Below are 21,201 nucleotides of genomic sequence, written 5' to 3' on the forward strand. Positions count from 1 at the left end.
CTTAAATACATGACAAAGACAAAACACACTTGAGACAGATAACAAGGAGGCGGAACAAAGGTGGGACATGGGCGGAGACATGGACAATAACAAACAGAGCCATGTGCTGAAAGAGCACATGGCAGGGAAAACAGATACGACAGGACAAGGGCGTGACAGTCTTTTGTGTTTTATAATTAAAATGTGTCCAAACAAATGAAGATTCTGATTTAATGGAGATGTTACTAGATGTTAAAGATGGTTTGGAACTCACTCTCAAACATCTCACTCAGTCTGGATCCCAGACTGTAAAACACTTGATTATCCTATGGAGAAAGACAGAGAGAGAAAAAGACAAACAGAAAAACAAAACAAAAACGTCAAATGAATTTGATTCTTATTATTATAATTAACACAGTATGCATTGAATGGTAACAATACATTTTGTAACTGCTTTTAAAAATAGATACATGTAAAAGTAGTTAAATATGCTCACCCTATTAAAGCTAAGGCAGTTTTGAAATATGAGCCTGACGTCAGACACAAATTCGTCCAGTGTCCTGTACTTTTGTTTCAGAAGGTTCTCCTTCACAATGTCCAGCCACATGGGTTTTGAAATAACACGGTTGTAGCCAGACACCTGGAAAAAGGAGAGATAGAAACAGTCTGGCAAAAGTTCCACAAAAGACAAAACATTTTAGCCAAACTTCAAACAAATTTCCACCAAGTCCATTCTCAAAGCCATTTTTTAAAATTGCTTCTTCATCTGCTTGTACATTTTCTGTAATCTGTAACTCTTTGGTGAGATCAGAGCAGACAGGCTAGCCCTCAATCCTTGAATATATCGCTTTGGGTGCCCATGATTCTGTCTTCTGTTCACTTGTTGTCGCTCCTTTTGTTAGCACTAAGCACAGCTTAACTCTCAACATTGGAAAACACAGTTTGGCCCTTATTGCTGCCACTGCCTGACATGTGCCATTGTATTTAGATAAGCAATGTTATTTACTTCACCAGTCAGTGGTTTTAACCTTGTTATTAATCTGTGTATATATAGCATAGGTACAGTATAGAATATTAGAGATATTAAAAAAATACATAATGTTGATATTCTTACAGTTTTTCTGGGGTCTTCTTTAAACACATGCTCTTCGTCCTCTTTATACAAACACATCAGCAAATACTCGCAATGCTGACAAAGAAACACACAAATCCGCATCAACAACACAGTGCATAAATGTGTTTAACATGTACATTAATATGTGTGTTTTTTTTTTTTTGAAGTAGTACCAGAGTAAACTGAGAAATGGGGCTGGTCAGAACTTCTTCTCTCATGAGGTCAGTGTGCCTCCAGCTCTGGTATTTCTTCAGCAAACAGAATCCGCACACCCACGTTTCTCTACACACACACACACACACACAGATTAAAAAGACATAATTAGTGTAATTAATCTAATCCAAGTTGCAGTCACACCGCTCCAGGGACCTGGAGGATGTGGGTTCGATTCCCGCTCCGTATGACTGTCTGTGAGGAGTGTGGTGTGTTCTCCCTGTGTCCGCGTGGGTTTCCTCCGGGTGACTGTCTGTGAGGAGTGTGGTGTGTTCTCTCTGTGTCTGTGTGGGTTTCCTCCGGGTGACTGTCTGTGAGGAGTTTGGAGTGTTCTCCCTGTGTTTGCGTTGGTTTCCTCCGAGTGCTCCGGTTTCCTCCCACAGTCCAAAAACACACGTTGGTAGGTGGATTGGCGACTCAAAAGTGTCCGTGGGTGTGAGTGAATGTGTGAGTGTGTGTGTTGCCCTGTGAAGGACTGGCGCCCCCTCCAGGGTGTTTTCCCACCTTGCGCCCAATGATTCCAGGTAGGCTCTGGACCCACCACGACCCTGAACTGGATAAGCGCTTACAGATAATGAATGAATGAATGAATTAATCTAATCCAAGGCTTATGACACCCTAAAATTCATTATCCAGTAACTACAGGAAATACATGGCAAAATTAATTTAGTTATTAGAAGAGTCTAATAAAAGATTATAACTAACCATTTAAGTGTAATTCCACATATTTTTCAAAATTTGACCATTCTTTGGAAAATCTTGTCCCAACAAAAGAAAGAACGTATGTGCATTATTTTCTGTTGTGATTTTGTAAGTCCAACCGTAGACATAAACCTGTTGATTCAGAATTTCATTCATTCGTTCATTCATTATCTGTAACCGCTTATCCAGTTCAGGGTCGCGGTGGGTCCAGAGCCTTCCTGGAATCATTGGGCGCAAGGCGGGAATACACCCTGGAGGGGGCGCCAGTCCTTCACAGGGCAACACAGACAAACACAAACACATTCACTCACACCTACGGACACTTTTGAGTCGCCAATCCACCTACCAATGTGTGTTTTTGGACTGTGGGAGGAAACCGGAGCACCCGGAGGAAACCCATGCAGACACAGGGAGAACACACCACACTCCTCACAGACAGTCACCCGGAGGAAACCCACGCAGACACAGAGAGAACACACCACACTCCTCACAGTCACCTGGAGCGGGAATCAAACCCACAACCTCCAGGTCCCTGGAGCTGTGGGACTGCGACACTACCTGCTGCGCCACCGTGCCGCCCCATATGATATCTTATCATTTCCTAATTTGATAGAGAATATTTAAAAATATATTTACTTAATATAGTAGTATATTTTCACAATGGAAACACATCTAAACTAGTACTGAGATTACTTACAGAACAGGCTACATACTGTACTTATTCAGTATTGCTAAAGCCTCTCCTGAGCAGTGTTTTAAAATCTCACCCCAGTATTTCAGCCTTTATAGGTGGTAAATGGCACTGATGATGGAAAGCTCTTGGACATTCATCACAACACACCAGATCACCCTCAGTGTTACAAATGAAGCACAGGTCATCATTGTCCTGGTCCCGCTGGTTACAGGGAAATACAAAGATGATCAAAATCAAATCTGAATAAAGTGTATCCTATTATACATATATTAAATGGCCTTAAAAATTAAATGTATTATTTGGAAACCTAGCAGCAATGTTCTGCTGAGGATGTTTGTTTCTTTAGGTAAATATTAACATGTAATGTTGGGTTCACTCACTTTATCTTGGTCCTTATTACTGCACAGTCTACATTTACACAGTAGAGAATGATGCGTCAGTACCTTCTTCTACAGGACACAGAACAGAAACAAGGCAAATTGAAATACAGGACCAGGACCCTTACCGACAACCTATTAGCACTTTAATGCTGGTAGGTCTCATAAATGTCTTTAATAAGTAAGAATAGATGCATATTAGCTTTCTACCATCTCTCTCTTACCTTCAGCAGGTAGTGGAATGTTTTGTCATGACACATTATATCTTTTTTCCAGTGGCTATCCGTCATATTCAATGCCTTATTCACAAACTCCTCTGGAGTGTACCAGCACTCTTCTGTGCGGATACATTTACCTCGTAGCCCTGCAGGAAACCAACACAGATCTTCAGGTGTCTAGATTGTGTCCCATTTGTGAATATACAAACCATGTAGCTCTAAAATGGCAACTCTGCTGCTGAGATTTTCAGAATGTAAAGAAAAGCTGATGTGCAAATGCTTTGCACAATGTTTACGTTTGTAGTTCACTTTTAATTAATTGTAGAATGTTAATCAATGGGCGGCACGGTGGCGCAGCAGGTAGGTGTCGCAGTCACACAGCTCCAGGGGCCTGGAGGTTGTGGGTTCGGTTCCCGCTCCGGGTGACTGTCTGTGAGGAGTGCGATGTGTTCTCCCTGTGTCTGCGTGGGTTTCCTCTGGGTGCTCCGGTTTCCTCCCACAGTCCAAAAACACACGTTGGTAGGTGGATTGGCGACTCAAAAGTGTCCGTAGGTGTGAGTGTGTGAGTGAATGTGTGTGTGTCTGTGTTGCCCTGTGAAGGACTGGCGTCCCCTCCAGGGTGTATTCCCGCCTTGCACCCGATGATTCCAGGTAGGCTCTGGACCCCCCGCGACCCTAAATTGGATAAGCGGTTACAGATAATGGATGGTTGGATGTTAATCAATAGTGGATAATGTAGATTAAAATTACTCTTATAAATGTATCTTGACTGAATAGGAATGTTGCAGTTAAAAAAATACTTAAGCGCTGAGTACATAGAACTACACTACAAGTACAGTGAGACATATACATCCAGCATCTATTGGCATAGGACCAAAATGTTGTACAGCTCTAATATTCTTCTTTTTATTAGTTTGTTTCATAATACAGTTAGCATTAACCCTGCAGAATGATCTTAAACAAACTGACAAAGAATTCATGTCTAAATATAACTGTCAAAAATGAAAGAGATTAAAAATACTGAAGAAGCAGAGTAAACACTTACCTGTGGCGAATCTGCCTCTATATAAAACTCCATTAATACAACCACACTTGACTGGTAAAGTAGAAGACATAAACACAGATGGATCCAGTGGCACTGTATCTTCTTCTGTTTCATCTTCATTTTCTTCCTCTTCACTGCTCTCCTCCACTTCCATTATGCTCTGCTCATCCAGGTCTTTATCCCGTGACCCATCCATTTCTGCACTGGACTCTGAAACTAACACACATTAGACATTGGTGCCTTGCGCTCAATCATTCATTCATTCATTCATTATCTGTAAGCCTTATCCAGTTCAGGGTCGCGGTGGGTCTAGAGCAGGGGTACTCAAATAGAAATGATGAGGGGCCACAATTTTTTTTTTCAATGACTCAAGGGGCCATTTATTGGGACCGTGTATGATAACGTATCATAACAATATAACGTATAACATTTATATATAACATATTAAGCACATAGGGTGAGTACTTGACGGTGGTAGAAAGAATGCAAATCTTTCTGTCCATTCTGGCTGGAACTAGCAGTTTTCGCTGTCCAGTTTTCTTTTTGGGGCAAATTTCGGGCATGTCATTATTGCTCCGGTCGGTAAACGTGTTGCTGCTGCTGAGTGAGAGAGTGACTGTCTCGTTTCCGAAGGCTTTACTGCTATCTGTTTATTGTTGCCATGGAGGCAATCCCCAGCCTCATCTTGAGATCTAGGTGCGCGATTTCAAAATAAGAGCGGACAGCGCGATTGAAAAAATAAATCATAATAAAAAAAAATATATTTTTTTCAAAACAGCTCGCGGGCAAGAAATAGATGCCCAATGGGCCTAAAAAGGCCCGGAGGCCCCTATTTGAGTATGGGGGGGTCCAGAGCCTACCTGGAATCATTGGGCGCAAGGCGGGAATACACCCTGGAGGAGGCGCCAGTCCTTCACAGAGCAACACACACATTCACTCACACCTATGGACACTTTTGAGTCGCCAATCCACCTACCAACGTGTGTTTTTGGACTGTGGGAGGAAACCGGAGCACCCGGAGGAAACCCACGCGGACACAGGGAGAACACACCACACTCCTCACAGACAGTCACCCGGAGCGGGAATCAAACCCACCACCTCCAGGTCCCTGGAGATGTGTGACTGCGACACTACCTGCTATAAAACTATTTAAAATATGGCCAATTCGGGAATATTTTCAGATTGGGTTTGTTCTTCATTCCTTCATTTTCTGTAACCATTTCATCCTGTTCACAAATAAAAAATGTAAAAAAAATGCGCAGCAGGTAGTGTTGCAGTCACACAGCTCCAGGGGCCTGGAGGTTGTGGGTTCGATTCCCGCTCCGGGTGACTGTCTGTGAGGAGTTGGTGTGTTCCCCCGTGTCCGCGTGGGTTTCCTCCGGGTGCTCCAGTTTCCTCCCACAGTCCAAAAACACACGTTGGTAGGTGGATTGGCGACGTGAGTGAATGTGTGTGTGTGTCTGTGTTGCCCTGTGAAGGACTGGGTGTATTCCGGCCTTGCGCCCAATGATTCCAGGTAGGCTCTGGACCCACCGCGACCCTGAACTGGATAAGGGATACAGATAATGAATGAATGAATATTTTCGCTTGAGTTAAAAAACGCTCTTTCCCCCCTGGTGCGTGAGGAATAGCAGAAGGTAAAAAAAAACTTTAACCCTTTAACGCCTTAATCTCACAGTATTGATTAAATTTTTTTAAATTGGTTAGTCACAAAAGGGGTTTACAATTAATAACTAATTATACTTGAAGGGATTAAAGAGGGCAATATATATTTGACATGTGTCTGTTTACTGACGAGGACTGGAGCTTTCAGAGGAAGAGACATGGAACAGCCCTTTCTGCGTCTGCAATGACAAAAACATTTCATTATTCATCTGCACAAATCAACATCATTTGAGTGTTAAATCATCACAAAGGGAACAGCACCTGCTTAACACTGCGTCTCTTTTCGCGTGGAGACTGCAGATGACCTTCCTAAAAAATGAAGAAAAATTGAGGGGAGTTTACCCATTTTATACAAGTCATAGTTAATAAGAGTTTAATACACATCTGTGTAATACACTGATGTTCTGTATCAGTACTTCAAGTACACTGAGTGCAAAGTGGATAACATGGTAAAAAAAATATACCATCACAGTACTTAGAGGCACTGGCCAGTGAGTGTATTTCAACATGCAGTATGTACAAAAACATATATACAAATAAAATGAAATGGGACACTCTGAAGCAGCTCTGCACATAAGCCCTAAAATCACCACACTCCATCAGCCAAGCATGAGTTACAGAGATATAAAGCTTCCATTTGGCTGTAGAGTAATGGTGCACCCTTCTGTAACTTTATGATAAGTGGCTTTTTTGATCCAGATCTAGAAGTTGTGATCCATCTAAAATCAGTGCCATTAATTAGGGGACACATTCATACCATATTCAGTAATAACCGCAGATTTTTACATTTTGTTGATTTCATACTCCCCATTTCATCCTCAGGACTTTTATTATGTTATTTTGTTTTACAAAAAAAGAACATTGTACTGCACCTTTTCAGAGGGTGTACAGTCTGGTTAATCAATGATTAAAATGAGATAAACATATCTAATCAGCTCCTGTTACTTTTCATATTAGAGTTGCCATACCCTCCTTACTGTTTAGAGTGTATCATAGTCACTGTGTTTTAGAAATTCTGATACCCACAATATACTTCAATGAATCATGATGTATTTCATCACATAATTATCACAACAGAGGAGTGTCTGCTTCTGACATCTGATTGTAAACTTGTTGGTAGAAAAAGTAACCTCAGTGGTTTTATGCACTACATTTACTTGTAGACTCTTCAGTACAATGTTTACCTCTATTATTTTCTGCAGTGTAATGTTTTGGCAGCGGATAGAACTTTTCCAGTTCTTGTTTCTGCTCTTTCCTGCACACCTCTCAAAGCCTGCTGGGGTGAACCAACGTCCCTCGGAAAAAATACACGCACCCCCTACACAGTGCATAGACCAACAACATGTACATACACATCTGTATACAAACATGTACATTTCATGTATTTTCCTGGAGGGATTTCTATCTATATGTTTATAAAATACAATATACTGCATTCTTGGATCTGGCCTTCAAAATCAATCAACAAATTCCATTTAAACATGAAGTATTACAATTACATTGCAAATTACAGTCTTGACTTTTAAAGGCTAAGCACCACTTAATGGACCTCCATTTCACATTATTTTAGTTACTGACATATATAAGTATGAATTAAAATGAAAATAGCAGCTTAATTTGCTTTAAAACTGACAGTTTTATTAAATTGACGGAAAAACCAGAGCTCGCTACGGAAATTCTTGAACGCAGCCGTGACGTCACTGGTGGACAACAGCTGAACAACGCCGCGGTAAAACACCGTTATGACTGACTGTTATGACAGTATCTAGCTAAATAACCAACATTATTCATGACAATAGCCTAGCAATAAGCTAAACTCAAATGTAGAGGTACCGTTATTCTTGTAAATGTGATCGAAGTCGAACTCGAATTCATCCGACACTATAAACCTCCGTAATGCAGCTACGTAGCCGAGTATAATCTGAGCCACCGAGTTTAGCGAGTCAAGCTAACGTTAACTAACACCAACTAAAACAGGCGAAGTGAGTGTCCTTACCCTGTTTACCTCCATGTTACAGAGGCTCTTGAACACCTTTCGTTGGTGTCCTTACATGCCCATATTGTTGGAAAAGCGCCAGTGAAATGAGCTACAGATAACGGAGTGAGCGGATGGTCCTTTCCAAAGTGCCCGTTTAAAGTTGACAAATTTAGTCCATTTTCTGGATATTTTGGGATCTTTGGGCCATTTGTTCACAGATGTCCCACTGTACATTGAATGATTGCAGCCAAAAACAACACACCTTTTCGTCACTTTGCATTAAATTAAGTGCAATTTCTAGAGTTGTTGTCCACCATCTACGTCACAGGCAAGACGCCTATTAGAGTTTCCGAACCCCGTTGGGGGGGGGGGGGGGTTTCTTTGAATTAGTAAGAAATAACATGTTTTCTTACTATAAATAAACACAAGTTAGGAACTCAAATTCCACTGTATTTATTTGTTTGACACTTTCATAGAGCTGGTGCTTAGCCTTTAAGTATGCAATAGCTAATATCGCAATATAACTGAATAAGGGCTAATATAGAGAATACAGCCCTAATATAGAGAAAAAGAGAAGTGAAACTACCTTTTTACATCTTCCATTGAGTGCTAAATTTACTGAAGCATAACCATGAATTATTGGTAACTGGAAGTGTACCTCTGGCCAGCTTGTCTCGATGGAGTGTGCCTTTTTTTTGTCCACAGGTGACAGGCAGTGTAGTTTTATACAGGGGCCAATCCCATATGTCCGGAATTTCTCCTCTCTTTTTTGGAGAAGCTGAGAGAGTAAAAGATTCACAAAGACAGAAAAAAATGAAAGAAACACAGAAAGTGGGAAAACATATATAAAAATGCTAAGTAAAATGCAAAAAAAAAAAAACACAAAGTCAAATTAGTGATGTTTGGAGCCTGAAATTTGTTCCTTTAGTTTTGCACTGGAGCTATAAGGCGAATGTTGCCAGAAATGAATGAAAGCTTCACACTTCTGTACTTGGAGAAAACATAGATTATAGTTTCTCAGACTTTTTGAGAAATAAAAATGAAAGATTTAGCTAACATAAAATATTTAAATATATTTGACAACACTCACAAAACTTGGGTTTCTTGGGTGTTGTTTTATGGCTGGGGGTGGAGAGAGAGGAAGGACCGGGCTCCGCATCATCCTCTGCCTCAGCAGTATTTTTTGTTCTCTTCTTTCCTTTTTTCTTCTTTGGTAGGGTTTCTTTGCTCTGAACTGGTTCATTCTCTCTTTCAGGTCGATCATCAGAGATAGGGATATTCTCATAGAACTTGAAGGAGCCTGGAACAATAGGAAAATCCATCCATCCATCCATTATCCACCGCTTATCCGGGCAATAGGAAAATAATCTACTTAAAAAATGAGGAGCCAATTGGAGCTACAAGGTACATCTCTGTATGAAGCACATTAGATAAGACTGTGAGTTTGATGCTTGTGGTGCTTCAGTCATCTAAAGCCAGGAGTCTAATAAAGCAAGTATGCACTTCAAGCATCTTGAGGCTAGTGGTAATGTGCTATCAGCAGTTTGAAAAGAACAGGTTGCATTCCCAGCTTATTAGCACTTTCTGACTGTTGAAGTTCTAGTAAAAAAACAAGAATTGGTGATGGTTAAATTCGGCAGAAATAAAAAAAAAAAGGCTCGGAAACACTACGAATCCCAAAGGTATTGGATGAAACTCAATCATTCCCAAAGAAAACCCAATATTAGTGAGCTTTATATTCTGCTCGCACTTAGCCCTAAAGTAGCTGAATTTACTAGTTATGTAATTATGAACATAAAACATATTGTGATGTAATTCATCATCATATTGTGGTCATATGATCTAGCTTTACCCTGATGTAATGTAAAAACTGACCATCCATGAGGCTGTTTCGGAGCGGGCTGATTGCTGGGTACTGCTTCAGGATGTGGTCTTGGAACATACACCTCCAAAAAATTTTTATGGAGTTTCTCCTCTCCTTCTCAATCCATTCCAAAATCTGATACACACCATCTTTTTTCTTCTCCTTACTCTTCATTCTCAACACCTTCTGCAGAGAAAACACCACATAGACATGTTACTTTCAGGAAAACTGGCAACTGATCATTTAGACATGATGTAAAACACTGGTGCTGCCATTTTTGAGGTATTCTGTGGTTCACTTCCTTTCGCTGCTGGAATGGTACGATTGTATTGTGTGAAATGCTGGAGTAAGTTCCTTTATAACTGCTGAGGAATATTTTATTCATTCATTCATTATCTGTAACTGCTTATCCAGTTCAGGGTCGCGGTGGGTCAAAAGCCTACCTGGAATCACTGGGCGCAAGGCAGGAATACACCCTGGAAGGGGTGGCAGTCCTTCACAGGGCAACACACACTCACAGTCACCCACCCGGAGGAAATCCATGCGGACACATAGAGAACACACCACACTCCTCACAGACAGTCACCCAGAGGAAACCCACGCAGACACAGGGAGAACACACCAAACTCCTCACAGACAGTCACCCAGAGGAAACCCACGCAGACACAGGGAGAACACACCACACTCCTCACAGACAGTCACCCGGAGGAAACCCACGCAGACACAGGGAGAACACACCACACTCCTCACAGACAGTCACCCGGAGGAAACCCACGCAGACACAGGGAGAACACACCACACTCCTTACAGACAGTCACCCGGAGGAAACCCACGCAGACACAGGGAGAACACACCACACTCCTCACAGACAGTCACCCGGAGGAAACCCACGCAGACACAGGGAGAACACACCACACTCCTCACAGACAGTCACCCGGAGGAATCCCACGCAGACACAGGGAGAACACACCACACTCCTCACAGACAGTCACCCGGAGGAAACCCACACAGACACAGAGAGAACACACCACACTCCTCACAGACAGTCACCCAGAGGAAACCCACGCAGACACAGGGAGAACACACCACACTCCTCACAGACAGTCACCCGGAGGAAACCCACACAGACACAGAGAGAACACACCACACTCCTCACAGACAGTCACCCAGAGGAAACACACGCAGACACAGAGAGAACACACCACACTCCTCACAACTAATATCAGTCCCTGGTGTATTTGCAGAATTTGTCTCTGTGTGAAATCGCTTCTCCAGCTTCTGTGCTGTCACTGCAGCTTTAATATAAAATTAACGAATGTCCTACCCTGTGCTCAGTGTGACAATAACATCAGACTGCTGGGTTTGTGATGTCACAGGCAAAACGCACACATGACTGACAAGGACAAAACAAGTGGACGTTTTTTTTTCCCAATATGGCTGGAAATCTGGTACCAAATTCTTAAATAAAAATCTTTAAGTGTTTGTGTCCACCCTCAAACTTAAATACAGTGGCCATTTATTTCAGAAAACTGCAGACTTCAACCTTAGATCAATTCTAAAATAATATTCTGCTTATTTCAGTAATTGTTGAAAACTGGACTAAGGAGCAAGCAGCTAGTTCACAGTTCTGAGAACACAATCAGCTTTGAAGTGCAAATTTTTTTTCTCACTCTCTACTTCCTTTTGTCAGCTGAAACTTGCTGACACCTCTTTTTTTTATGGCGTCTGACGTTTACAGGGTACACCCCACTGAGTTAGTACCTGTTGCTGCCACTGAAACGTACCACAGATCTTCAGTAATACTTTTCAGTACCTTTATTAATATTCAGCTTTATTTAATGTTTTTAAATTTGCATTGATTTCGTATTTGAGACAAGATAATGTAAGATAACATAAGATAAGACACTAATAGCAAAAGTTAGATAAGACCAGAATAGATAATACACGTCTTTATTGATCCCAAAGGAAGCTTCAGTGTTACTGTAGAGAAGTATGTGAGGGGTCTACACAAACAAACACAGCACAAAAAGTCAGGATATTTGTGTTTCGTGGATTATTTCATTGTTGTAACAATGCTTCTTGGCAATAAATCATACACCGCTGGAAAGCCTGTTTATTTCCCTTTTCAATGGTGTGGCATTTGTAAGGAACATGGATTTCTGGGATGAGCAGTGGAGCTGAGTATGGGGGTTGCACCCATGAAAAAATGGCAAATCTTTTCTCGCAGCCAAACAATGTTTCTGGAATTTACGGGCAAATATAATTCAGTAAACAATTTCTAAGTTTAATGTTTCTAATATTTTCCATAAAATAAAAGGTTTAAATGATCTGTACATCCTTGCATTTTGTATTAATTCGCATTTAGCATTCCAACTTATTTTATATTTATTTATTTACATATTTTTTTAGTGTTGTCTAATGTACCTTCAAGGTGCACAACTGGATTTCAATATAACATTTATATGTAATAACATTTCCCTGTTTTTTTTCCTTGCCTTATAGAGCTCCTCTGGGACCATGTTGTTGTCTCGGAGCTGGTGCAGGAAAATATTCGGCGGCTCCACCATGCAGGACATCTCCGTCTTCTTACAGTGAAAGAAACGGAGCAGCTCTTCGTTCGTTAGAAAGTCTAACGGATCCATTTGGAGTCTCTCTCCCATTCATTTACCTGAATATCCAACAACGCAGCAAAACTGACGTCATACATCCAGTCTGTACAATGAAAATGGAATGTGCAGAACACCCTAAAAAGACAACATAACTACTCTAATGAGCACATTTCAGAGAATCCCTTCATAGGCCACAGCTGTTCATTTAAACCACTGTAGTAGCACACTTAAACCCACTTTATGCCTTGTTCTGGTTCCTTGTTTACAGTCAGAGTCGTCGAGGTGTTCCGTTATGCTCTGTTTAGTTTCTCAGAGTTGTCTGAGGCGCGAAAGTGACTGAACCTAAAATTCGTACAAATCTCCCGCCTGTATCTTAGAGACAGTTCTTCCGTACCACAAACACAGCGGAAATTACAGTGACGAAGAAACGACGAAACGAAACTTAAATTTGTTTTTCCAATAGCGAACTTTCGCCACTAGAGGGCTCTGTGGAACGTGTTTTAATACGTTTTACCATCAGCGTCCACAAGGGGGCGGTGCAGTACCATTTAAAATAAATATCACCACTAGATGGCGGTGTTGTACTAGTTAAAATAAATATCAACACTAAATTAGCTGAATCCAGCTGAATTCAATATAACTGTTCGATAAGACGGTGTTCGAGCAGTTTGTGACTAGTTCTTTACACACACATATATATAAATATTTTATATTATTTATTTATTTATTTCCCCCCCACTTTTTCAGTGCTCAGTTCAAGCGCTGTACAAGGCAACGAATGAAGTTAGCATCTACAACAAATACAGTAGTAGTTATTAACCTCAACCTATGCAGTTTTTATATGAAGGTATATTGTATGAATAGTTCGAAACACGCGATTAATATAATTAACGTATTCAGAGATGATTAAGCTCAAATAAAAGGAAGTATTGTGTTTATTTCTCCATTATTATATTTATGGCAAAAAGAAGCCATGAACAAAACAATGCTTCAAAGACATTTACCATCCCATGTTATAAAATATTAGAAGCTTAACTTAAACTGACTGCCAAAAGTAATTTGACTAACAAAGAAAGTTTACACACTAAGCATATAACTGTATATACAAATGTTAGCTTGGCCAATATACAACTACAACGTCACATGAATATGTATCTCTGTGGTAAAGACTTCATATTCAAGGCCATCAGGAGGGAGTAGTGAAAACAGTCTAATGGTTAGGCTAATTGAACAGTTTGAGTGAGGTAACTAGGCAGAATGGCAGTGCACTGTGGAAAGACACTTGAAAATTTTTCCAACATCAAGACCCCGGGGTTCTCAGTGATTCGTGTAAGAGTTTTCATAAGCCTGCATTTGTCTGTCCTGAACACTTCTGGAACTTCCTGATGGTCCGTCACTTTGTTCATTGTCATTCCTGATATCAGAATGTTTACTGCAAATTCCAAAAAATGAGAGAAACACTGGAATGAAAACAAGACCATGCAGTGCCCCAAACAAGATGACTAAGAACATGATCTTAAAGAACGTTCGAAAGATGTAGCTTTGGGCAGCAGCAAGTACAATCACGCCAGCAACTGTGGAGACAGCTCCTTGTATTATTGGATATCCAAGATTACAGAGTGCATCTATAACCTTACCATTGGGGGTTGGAGCATCACTTGAAACACAGGCATAAGAAACGTGAGCTGAGAAGTCTACAGAGAAACCAATGCAGATCACTAGGTTGATCATTGAAATGGAGTCTAGATTAACACCCCACATGGCCATGAAGCCAGCCACACCGACAATTACAGAGACAATGGCAAAGGTCACCCACAAAGAGCACAGGGGATTTGGGATTAGAAGAAGAGAAATACACAGCATGACCAGAGTAGCTACTAACACATTTTGGATGGTATTGTTGATAATGACAGTGTACTGATCAAAGTAAATGAATGCTGGGTGGTACACCAGTAAAGGAACTGAACACTCTTCAGCAGTCAGTCTGAACGCATTCAACATTTTCTTTTCATCTACTGCTGTTCTGATGTGTACTGTCTGAACAAACAGTCGAGAGGCATAGATCTTTTCTACCGTATAATTAACATTGACATCCTCACTGAACCCTGAAGCCACGAGGAACGGCTTCAAAGATCTCATGAATGTTGCCTTGTTTGAAAGATTTAGATGGACGTTCTCCAAATAGTAGTCAAGCCAAAATATTGTCATGTTTTTAGCAACCATTTCTAGCTTCTGAAAGTTTTCAATACAGCTGTTGAGCTCTTGACGAGCACTTTGACTCCAGTACTGAAATGTGTCATCAGTAATAATCACCATAGCATTTGGACCAAATTCGGAGAAGTACTTGTCTTCCTCATCATAATATTTGCCCACATATGAGTTATCAGGGGCTAAGTTTTTTAGGTCAATGCCTTCTTTCATTTGTATACAACCGTAGATGCTAGCAGCTAGATAAGCAGCATACATCAGTAGCACAAATACTTTGGTCCAACTCTTGGTCAAAAATGGACCGTAATGCGTTTTGAAGAAGGAGTTAATTGGCATTTCTTCTTCAGCTTCTGTGATGGGATCGTAAGCTCCCCCTACAGTGCAGATGTTTTTTTCTGTGTTGGGTTTTGGATGTTCCACCGTCATGCAGGTCAGCCAGTGTCTGTTGCTCCTCTCTCTCCTCCCATTGAGTGCCAGAAATGCACCAAAGAAAGTGATGTTATATATGAAACAGAAGAGAATGGCAGTGCCTGTATATACACAGAAGGACTGGACTGATGGGAAAGTTGACATGAGGCCAATGTAGAACGCAAGAACATCCGTCAATGTGGTGATGGTAATGGAAACTGCTGCCTCTTCATATGTTTTTGCTAGACGTTCTTCAACTTCATCATGAACTCTAGTTTTCTGCCAGCAGGAGATCATAATGAACATGTCGTCAACACCAATTCCTGATGAAAAGAAATACAAAATTTATATCTACAGATGGTGCTAGAGAACTATAGAAATTAATTAATAAATATTCTAATTTACCACAAAAATGAGCAAACATCATTTATTACAGTGATAATTTATTATTACATTTTTAATATTAAGTTTAGGCACAGCAGGTAGTGTCGCAGTCACACAGCTCCAGGGTCCTAGAGGTTGTGGGTTCGATTCCCGCTCCGGGTGACTGTCTGTGAGGAGTGTGGTGTGTTCTTCCCGTGTCCGCGTGAGTTTCCTCCGGGTGACTGTCTGTGAGGAGTGTGGTGTGTTTTCCCCGTGTCTGCGTGGGTTTCCTCCGGGTGACTGTCTGTGAGGAGTTTGGTGTGTTTCCTTCAGGTGCTCTGGTTTCCTCCCACAGTCCAAAAACACACGTTGGTAGGTGAATTGGCGACTCAAAGTGTCCGTAGGTGTGAGTGTGTGAGTGAATGTGTGTATGTGTCTGTGTTGCCCTGTGAAGGACTGGCGCCCCCTCCAGGGTGTATTCCCGCCTTGCGCCCAATGATTCCAGGAAGGCTCTGGACCCACCGCGACCCTGAACTGGATAAGCGCTTACAGATAATGAATGAATGAATGAATATTAAGTTTAGGCTCCAAAGATTGGGTCCTCATGTAACATGGCCATGTTTAACATAGGTTTAGTACAGAGTCCTTAATATCTCCAGACCACCAATTGTACCATTTCATATATGAAAAAGAATCATTAATTAATGTTGATAAATGTTTTTAATTAAAAATAAGAATTAATGTTGCTGTGTTTATTTATTCATTGTGGTCATTATTGGCATTGTTTGTATCACCTGAATTAGCTCTTTCTGTATTTGTATATCATTTATAATATATATATATATTTATTTATTTACCCAGAATCAGGAAAGGAGATGTGGCAACTGTCATCGCAAAAGGCATCCCACAGAGCAGAATTAAACCAAAGCTGCACAGCACGGCCAGACCAGCCGACAGTACACCAAAGGTAGCCACCCACACCTTGTTTCTCACACAGTCCAATCTAGAAAATTAAACACACAAGATTTATTAGATTATTACACCACGGTAAACCTCACACTCCCAGTGTTATCTCTAGGAGTGTTCATATCTTTTAATAATATCACTTTATCCAAATATCTTTAAATACCCTGTATGTCTAATGGTGTACAAAAACTCCATAATTAGTCAATTCTATTACTTTAAGATGTATTTATATGTATAAATATATATGTTACATAAGCTCTATAGGAAGTCATGAAACTAAGTGGGCAGCTGTATGTGAGCCTAGGGTCCCAATGCCCAATGGCAAAACTAATGGGCTATAAACCCCTCTAGTGGAACTGTGTTTTCTGGATAGATATATCTCTGTCCAGTACCTTTTGAATGAACTGGAGTGGTGTCTGTGATTGAGAACTTATCACGTAACATCATTTTCAGACCTCACTAATGATCCAGTATCTAGTCTAAAGCCTTCCCAAATGCTAAACAATTCAGATTATTTGGCTGAATAATTTAATAATATTTATAATGCAAAGTTAATAATTCACTTAAGTTGTTCTATGATGATATTTACATATTTTGATATTGAAAGAGTGTAGATTCCCCTCTGTTCCTAACATTTACATTTAAACTTCCTTCTCTCTTATACAATGCACCTGATTCAGCTCATCAGTTTATGATTACACAGTGTAGGGAGAAGAGAAAACATAAAACTTTATAGTAAGCCTATAACAAGACAGGGTTATTATTTAGCAGCAGTAATGAGGAATGTTGGCCTGGGTTTCTGGGACGTTATAACCACTAAAGAGGTTAAGTGAATTAAATAACTTTTTGCCTGTTAGGAGGGATTATAATTTTATTCAAATTTTAATTTCAACATTTTTTTTAAATTTCCATACTGAGCATCGTGCTGTGCATGACTGGATTCCAAGAAATTATTCCTGCTGAGTGATATTTACCTGCGATATGTAGTTATAGTTTCATACAAAAAAGTGGTGCACCAGACTATATGCAAATACTGTTTATACAAATAAAAATGACATAGGATATTTGTGTCATTGGGCGGCACGGTGGTGCAGCAGGTGGGTGTCGCAGTCACACAGCTCCAGGGACCTGGAGGTTGTGGGTTCGGTTCCCGCTCTGGGTGACTGTCTGTGAGGAGTGCGGTGTGTTCTCCCTGTGTCTGCGTGGGTTTCCTCCGGGTGACTGTCTGTGAGGAGTGTGGTGTGTTCTCCCTGTGTCTGCGTGGGTTTCCTCCGGGTGACTGTCTGTGAGGAGTGTGGTGTGTTCTCCCTGTGTCTGCGTGGTTTTCCTCCGGGTGACTGTCTGTAAGGAGTTTGTTGTGTTCTCCCAGTGTCTGCGTGGGTTTCCTGCGGGTGACTGTCTGTGAGGAGTGTGGTGTGTTCTCCCTGTGTCTGCGTGGGTTTCCTGCGGGTGACTGTCTGTGAGGAGTGTGGTGTGTTCTCCCTGTGTCTGCGTGGGTTTCCTCCGGGTGACTGTCTGTAAGGAGTGTGGTGTGTTCTCTCTGTGTCTGCATGGGTTTCCTCCGGGTGCTCCGGTTTCCTCACACAGTCCAAAAACATACGTTGGTAGGTGGATTGGCGACTCAAAAGTGTCCGTAGGTGTGAGTGTGTGAGTGAATGTGTGTGTTGCCCTGTGAAAGACTGGCGCCCCCTCCAGGGTGTATTCCCGCTTTGCGCCCAATGATTCCGCGTAGGCTCTGGACCCACCGCGACCCTGAACTGGATAAGGCTTACAGATAATGAATGAATGAATGAGTATGTGTCATTAGTGACAGAATCATATACGATTCATTCATGCTTACCTCAGGCATGATAAAATTGAGATGGCAATGGACAGAAAATAAGTCACAGAGAAAAATGGGAGCACTGTTTTTGGGCTCTTCTTAAATTCCTCTTGTCTGGATATTGAAGTAAAATATGAGACGGACAACTGTCACAAGAAAAGGGAGAGAAAATAATTAAAAGAGCAAACTGGAAACTGAACAAACAAACGAAGGATCTTACACAATGTTTATGACTATGCTGTCTGATAGCTGTGACACTGTGGAAAAATATCTTTTATCTATGAAGAGTGTTGAGGTGCAGACAGACAGTTTAAATGAAATTTACCAGATTTACAGCTTATTAACATAATATATAAAAATACAGAGGACAAAAATCTGCTCACTGGTGGTTTTGAATAGTAAATAAGGGGCCATATTTAACACTTTAGATCTCTGGTTCCTGTTCCTATCACCAGTACTCTAAAAAAGGGAGAGTGTAGGTTTCCCTACACTTTCCGACATCATCACTTAAGACCATGGGATTCTCAGTGGTTCATGTAAGGGGTTTCATAAGCATGCATTTGCCTGTCCTGCACACTTCTGGAACGTCCTGATGGTCCATCCACCTTAGTTCAAATTGGGAGTCTGTTGGTTTCTCTACACTGAACCATTTCACACTGAACCACTTTACTGAATATCTCAAACAATAGTGAGGGAATTCTCTTTAGAAATTAGTCATTTTCTCAAAAATAAAATGTCTTCTCCTTATACAAACCCCATCTCTGGAACCATTAGGACACTTACTGAAATGTAGTAAATAAAAACTGAAATGTGTAATTTGTTAAGTTGCTTGAACCGTTATTTAACAAATAACAATGCTTCCAAGGACGTACTTAATTAATTTAGTTAAAGATAAATAAATGTAGGAGCTGATGCCAGCAACATACTTAAAAAAAAAACGGGGACAGAGGAATTTTTTGTACATTTAGTACATTTTTAGAAAGTGTCCAAACTTTTGGGGCTTGTAAAACCACTATTATACTGATACCAACTGGCATGGAAGTAACCAAAATCCTATATTAAATCTAAATCCTATACAGGGGGTCCTCGACGTACGACGTTGATCCGTTCCTATGTCGCGTCGTAAACCGAAAAAAAATGTCCAGATAAGGGCCAATCATTTACTTCCTGCTTTGACTTTACAGGACAGATCAATCAATCAGACTTACTAAATAAACCATCTCTACTAAACAAACAACCTTTTACCTGGAACAAAAATTAGCATTGCTGTGTGCTGTATAGTATCAGGAAATGGTCTGTGTAAAGGGAAATTCCAACAACTGTTTCTGTTGAATGAAAAGTTTCTGTTGAATGAAACTTTTTTGTAGAATGACATCATTCAGATGAAATCTTTGAATAATGGCAAGATATTGGCATGAGATACTTTGTGAATTACAGTTAATATTATAATATTTGGGGCGGCACGGTGCTGCAGCAGGTAGGTGTCGCAATCACACAGCTCCAGGGGCCTGGAGGTTGTGGGTACGATTCACACTCCGGGTGACTGTCGGTGAGGAGTGTGGTGTGCTCTCCCTGTGTCTGCGTGGGTTTCCTCCGGGTGACTGTCTGTGAGGAGTGTGGTGTGTTCTCCCTGTGTCTGCGCGGGTTTCCTCTGGGTGCTCTGGTTTCCTCCCAAGGTCCAAAAACACATGTTGGTAGGTGAATTGGCGACTCAAATGTGTCTGTAGGTGTGAGTGAGTGAATGTGTGTGTTGCCCTGTGAAGGACTGGCGCCCCCTCCAGGGTGTATTCCCGCCTTGCGCCCAATGATTCCAGGTAGGCTCTGGACCCTCCGTGACCCTGAATTGGATAAGCGCTTACAGATAATGAATGGATGGATTATAATATTGAACTAATGGCCCTGATGACCATTAGGAATAATGTCACTAAACATGTTTCAGAAACACTAAAGGTAGTTGCAGTAGCTAGATTTCATTGGCGAATTATTCATGGATTATGTATTTGTTATACAATCCCTTTGAGAGTAGTTCTCAGATTAAATGTTATGAACAAATAACACTTACTGTTTTAGAATGTGGTTGATCTGAGAAACTGTGGAGAAATGCATGCAGCCATTCATCTGTTTTGTCTTGGATGTTGTCTTGAAGGAAATAAAAAAGCCTGATCGCTTCAGCACTTTCAATGACCTGGCTTCCAGACTTCAGCGTCACTCCACCAACCTCGACTCCTAAGAAGACCCCATGGTAGAAAGGGAAAGTAATTGCAATGCCTTGAATTTCACTGGCATTGTAGTTTATAACGTCTAAAATGGCATTGGTAGCACATGTTTTGCCAGTTTTGGCACAAAGTCTCTGATAGGTCAACAGATGATTCCCTGCAGTGATATTTTTAACTTTCCTATCCAGATCAATGATTTCCTGGAAGTTGTCCACTGTTAGTATATTAGTAGCTGGACTTGTGATGATCAGTGATGCATAAGTGCCGTCTGTGTACATTCGAAGCTGAGAAAAGTCCTCCGTCGTTGGGAAATGTTCTTTTACAAACATCCTCTCTGTTTTGGCAGGGCCATTTTTTGGTGTGAACTGGTCCTCGATGTCGTTGGCCTCTCGATCGCTGAGAAAATAAAAGCCTCCACCCATACTGCCCGCTATCACAAGTGGGAAGACTAAAAAACACCAAGGATGTCTTCCCACAATGTAGCCAAGCTTGTGAAAGCCCAGAGAGAGGGGCTTTTCTATACAGTTTGTATTACAGCTTCTCATTTTGTCAGTTACCCCACAGCTAATCTATTATCTACTGCAGATCCATCCTACTGTAGTTCAACATCTGTTTCTCTGCTCAGTGTGTGGTAGGTACAGCCCTCCATTTGTGGTTAAATATTAACTTGATCAAATGCAGAATATAATGATCCTGTTCATCCAAGCAAGCCTATGCTCCTTATGAATATATCTTTGCAGTGCTTCTCTGTAACTAAACT

General features: G+C 41.0%; 2 protein-coding genes across 2 annotated transcripts; both read right to left on the minus strand.

The window, feature by feature from the left end:
* On the minus strand, positions 1–12,842 carry sp100.1 (SP110 nuclear antigen, tandem duplicate 1). The gene is made up of 16 exons (XM_066675423.1): positions 12,696–12,842; positions 12,345–12,517; positions 9,861–10,035; positions 9,076–9,285; positions 8,644–8,763; positions 7,192–7,325; positions 6,269–6,316; positions 6,138–6,186; positions 4,343–4,558; positions 3,304–3,443; positions 3,083–3,151; positions 2,776–2,903; positions 1,267–1,375; positions 1,094–1,168; positions 476–619; positions 1–305 (listed from the first exon to the last, which is right to left on the minus strand). The coding sequence occupies exons 2-16, from the start codon at positions 12,507–12,509 to the stop codon at positions 225–227; spliced, it is 1,863 nt and encodes a 620-aa protein (XP_066531520.1). The 5' UTR covers positions 12,510–12,517; positions 12,696–12,842; the 3' UTR covers positions 1–224.
* Positions 12,843–13,775: 933 nt separating this feature from the next.
* Positions 13,776–20,986, minus strand: LOC136699417 (patched domain-containing protein 3-like). Its single transcript, XM_066674120.1, has 4 exons — positions 20,288–20,986; positions 18,244–18,371; positions 16,295–16,440; positions 13,776–15,397 (listed from the first exon to the last, which is right to left on the minus strand). The coding sequence occupies exons 1-4, from the start codon at positions 20,984–20,986 to the stop codon at positions 13,776–13,778; spliced, it is 2,595 nt and encodes an 864-aa protein (XP_066530217.1).
* Positions 20,987–21,201: the final 215 nt, after the last annotated feature.

Source organism: Hoplias malabaricus, chromosome 6, assembly GCF_029633855.1.
Source record: "Hoplias malabaricus isolate fHopMal1 chromosome 6, fHopMal1.hap1, whole genome shotgun sequence".
NCBI classification, from domain to species: Eukaryota; Metazoa; Chordata; class Actinopteri; order Characiformes; family Erythrinidae; genus Hoplias; species Hoplias malabaricus.

What these genes read in the sequence shown, in the direction of transcription:
- sp100.1 (XM_066675423.1), bottom strand. Translation starts at nt 12,509, where the DNA reads ATGGGAGAGAGACTCCAAATGGATCCGTTAGACTTTCTAACGAACGAA. An exon ending in CCGAAACAGCCTCATGGATG is followed by an intron (nt 9,286 to 9,860) that starts GTCAGTTTTTAC and finishes CTATTGTTCCAG; the next exon opens with GCTCCTTCAAGTTCTATGAG. An exon ending in AAGAAGACCCCAGAAAAACT is followed by an intron (nt 620 to 1,093) that starts GTAAGAATATCA and finishes TCCTTTTTCCAG; the next exon opens with GTGTCTGGCTACAACCGTGT.
- LOC136699417 (XM_066674120.1), bottom strand. Translation starts at nt 20,986, where the DNA reads ATGAGAAGCTGTAATACAAACTGTATAGAAAAGCCCCTCTCTCTGGGC. An exon ending in ATCAACCACATTCTAAAACA is followed by an intron (nt 18,372 to 20,287) that starts GTAAGTGTTATT and finishes TTCTTGTGACAG; the next exon opens with TTGTCCGTCTCATATTTTAC. An exon ending in TCAATTTTATCATGCCTGAG is followed by an intron (nt 16,441 to 18,243) that starts GTAAGCATGAAT and finishes TTAATTTTCTAG; the next exon opens with ATTGGACTGTGTGAGAAACA.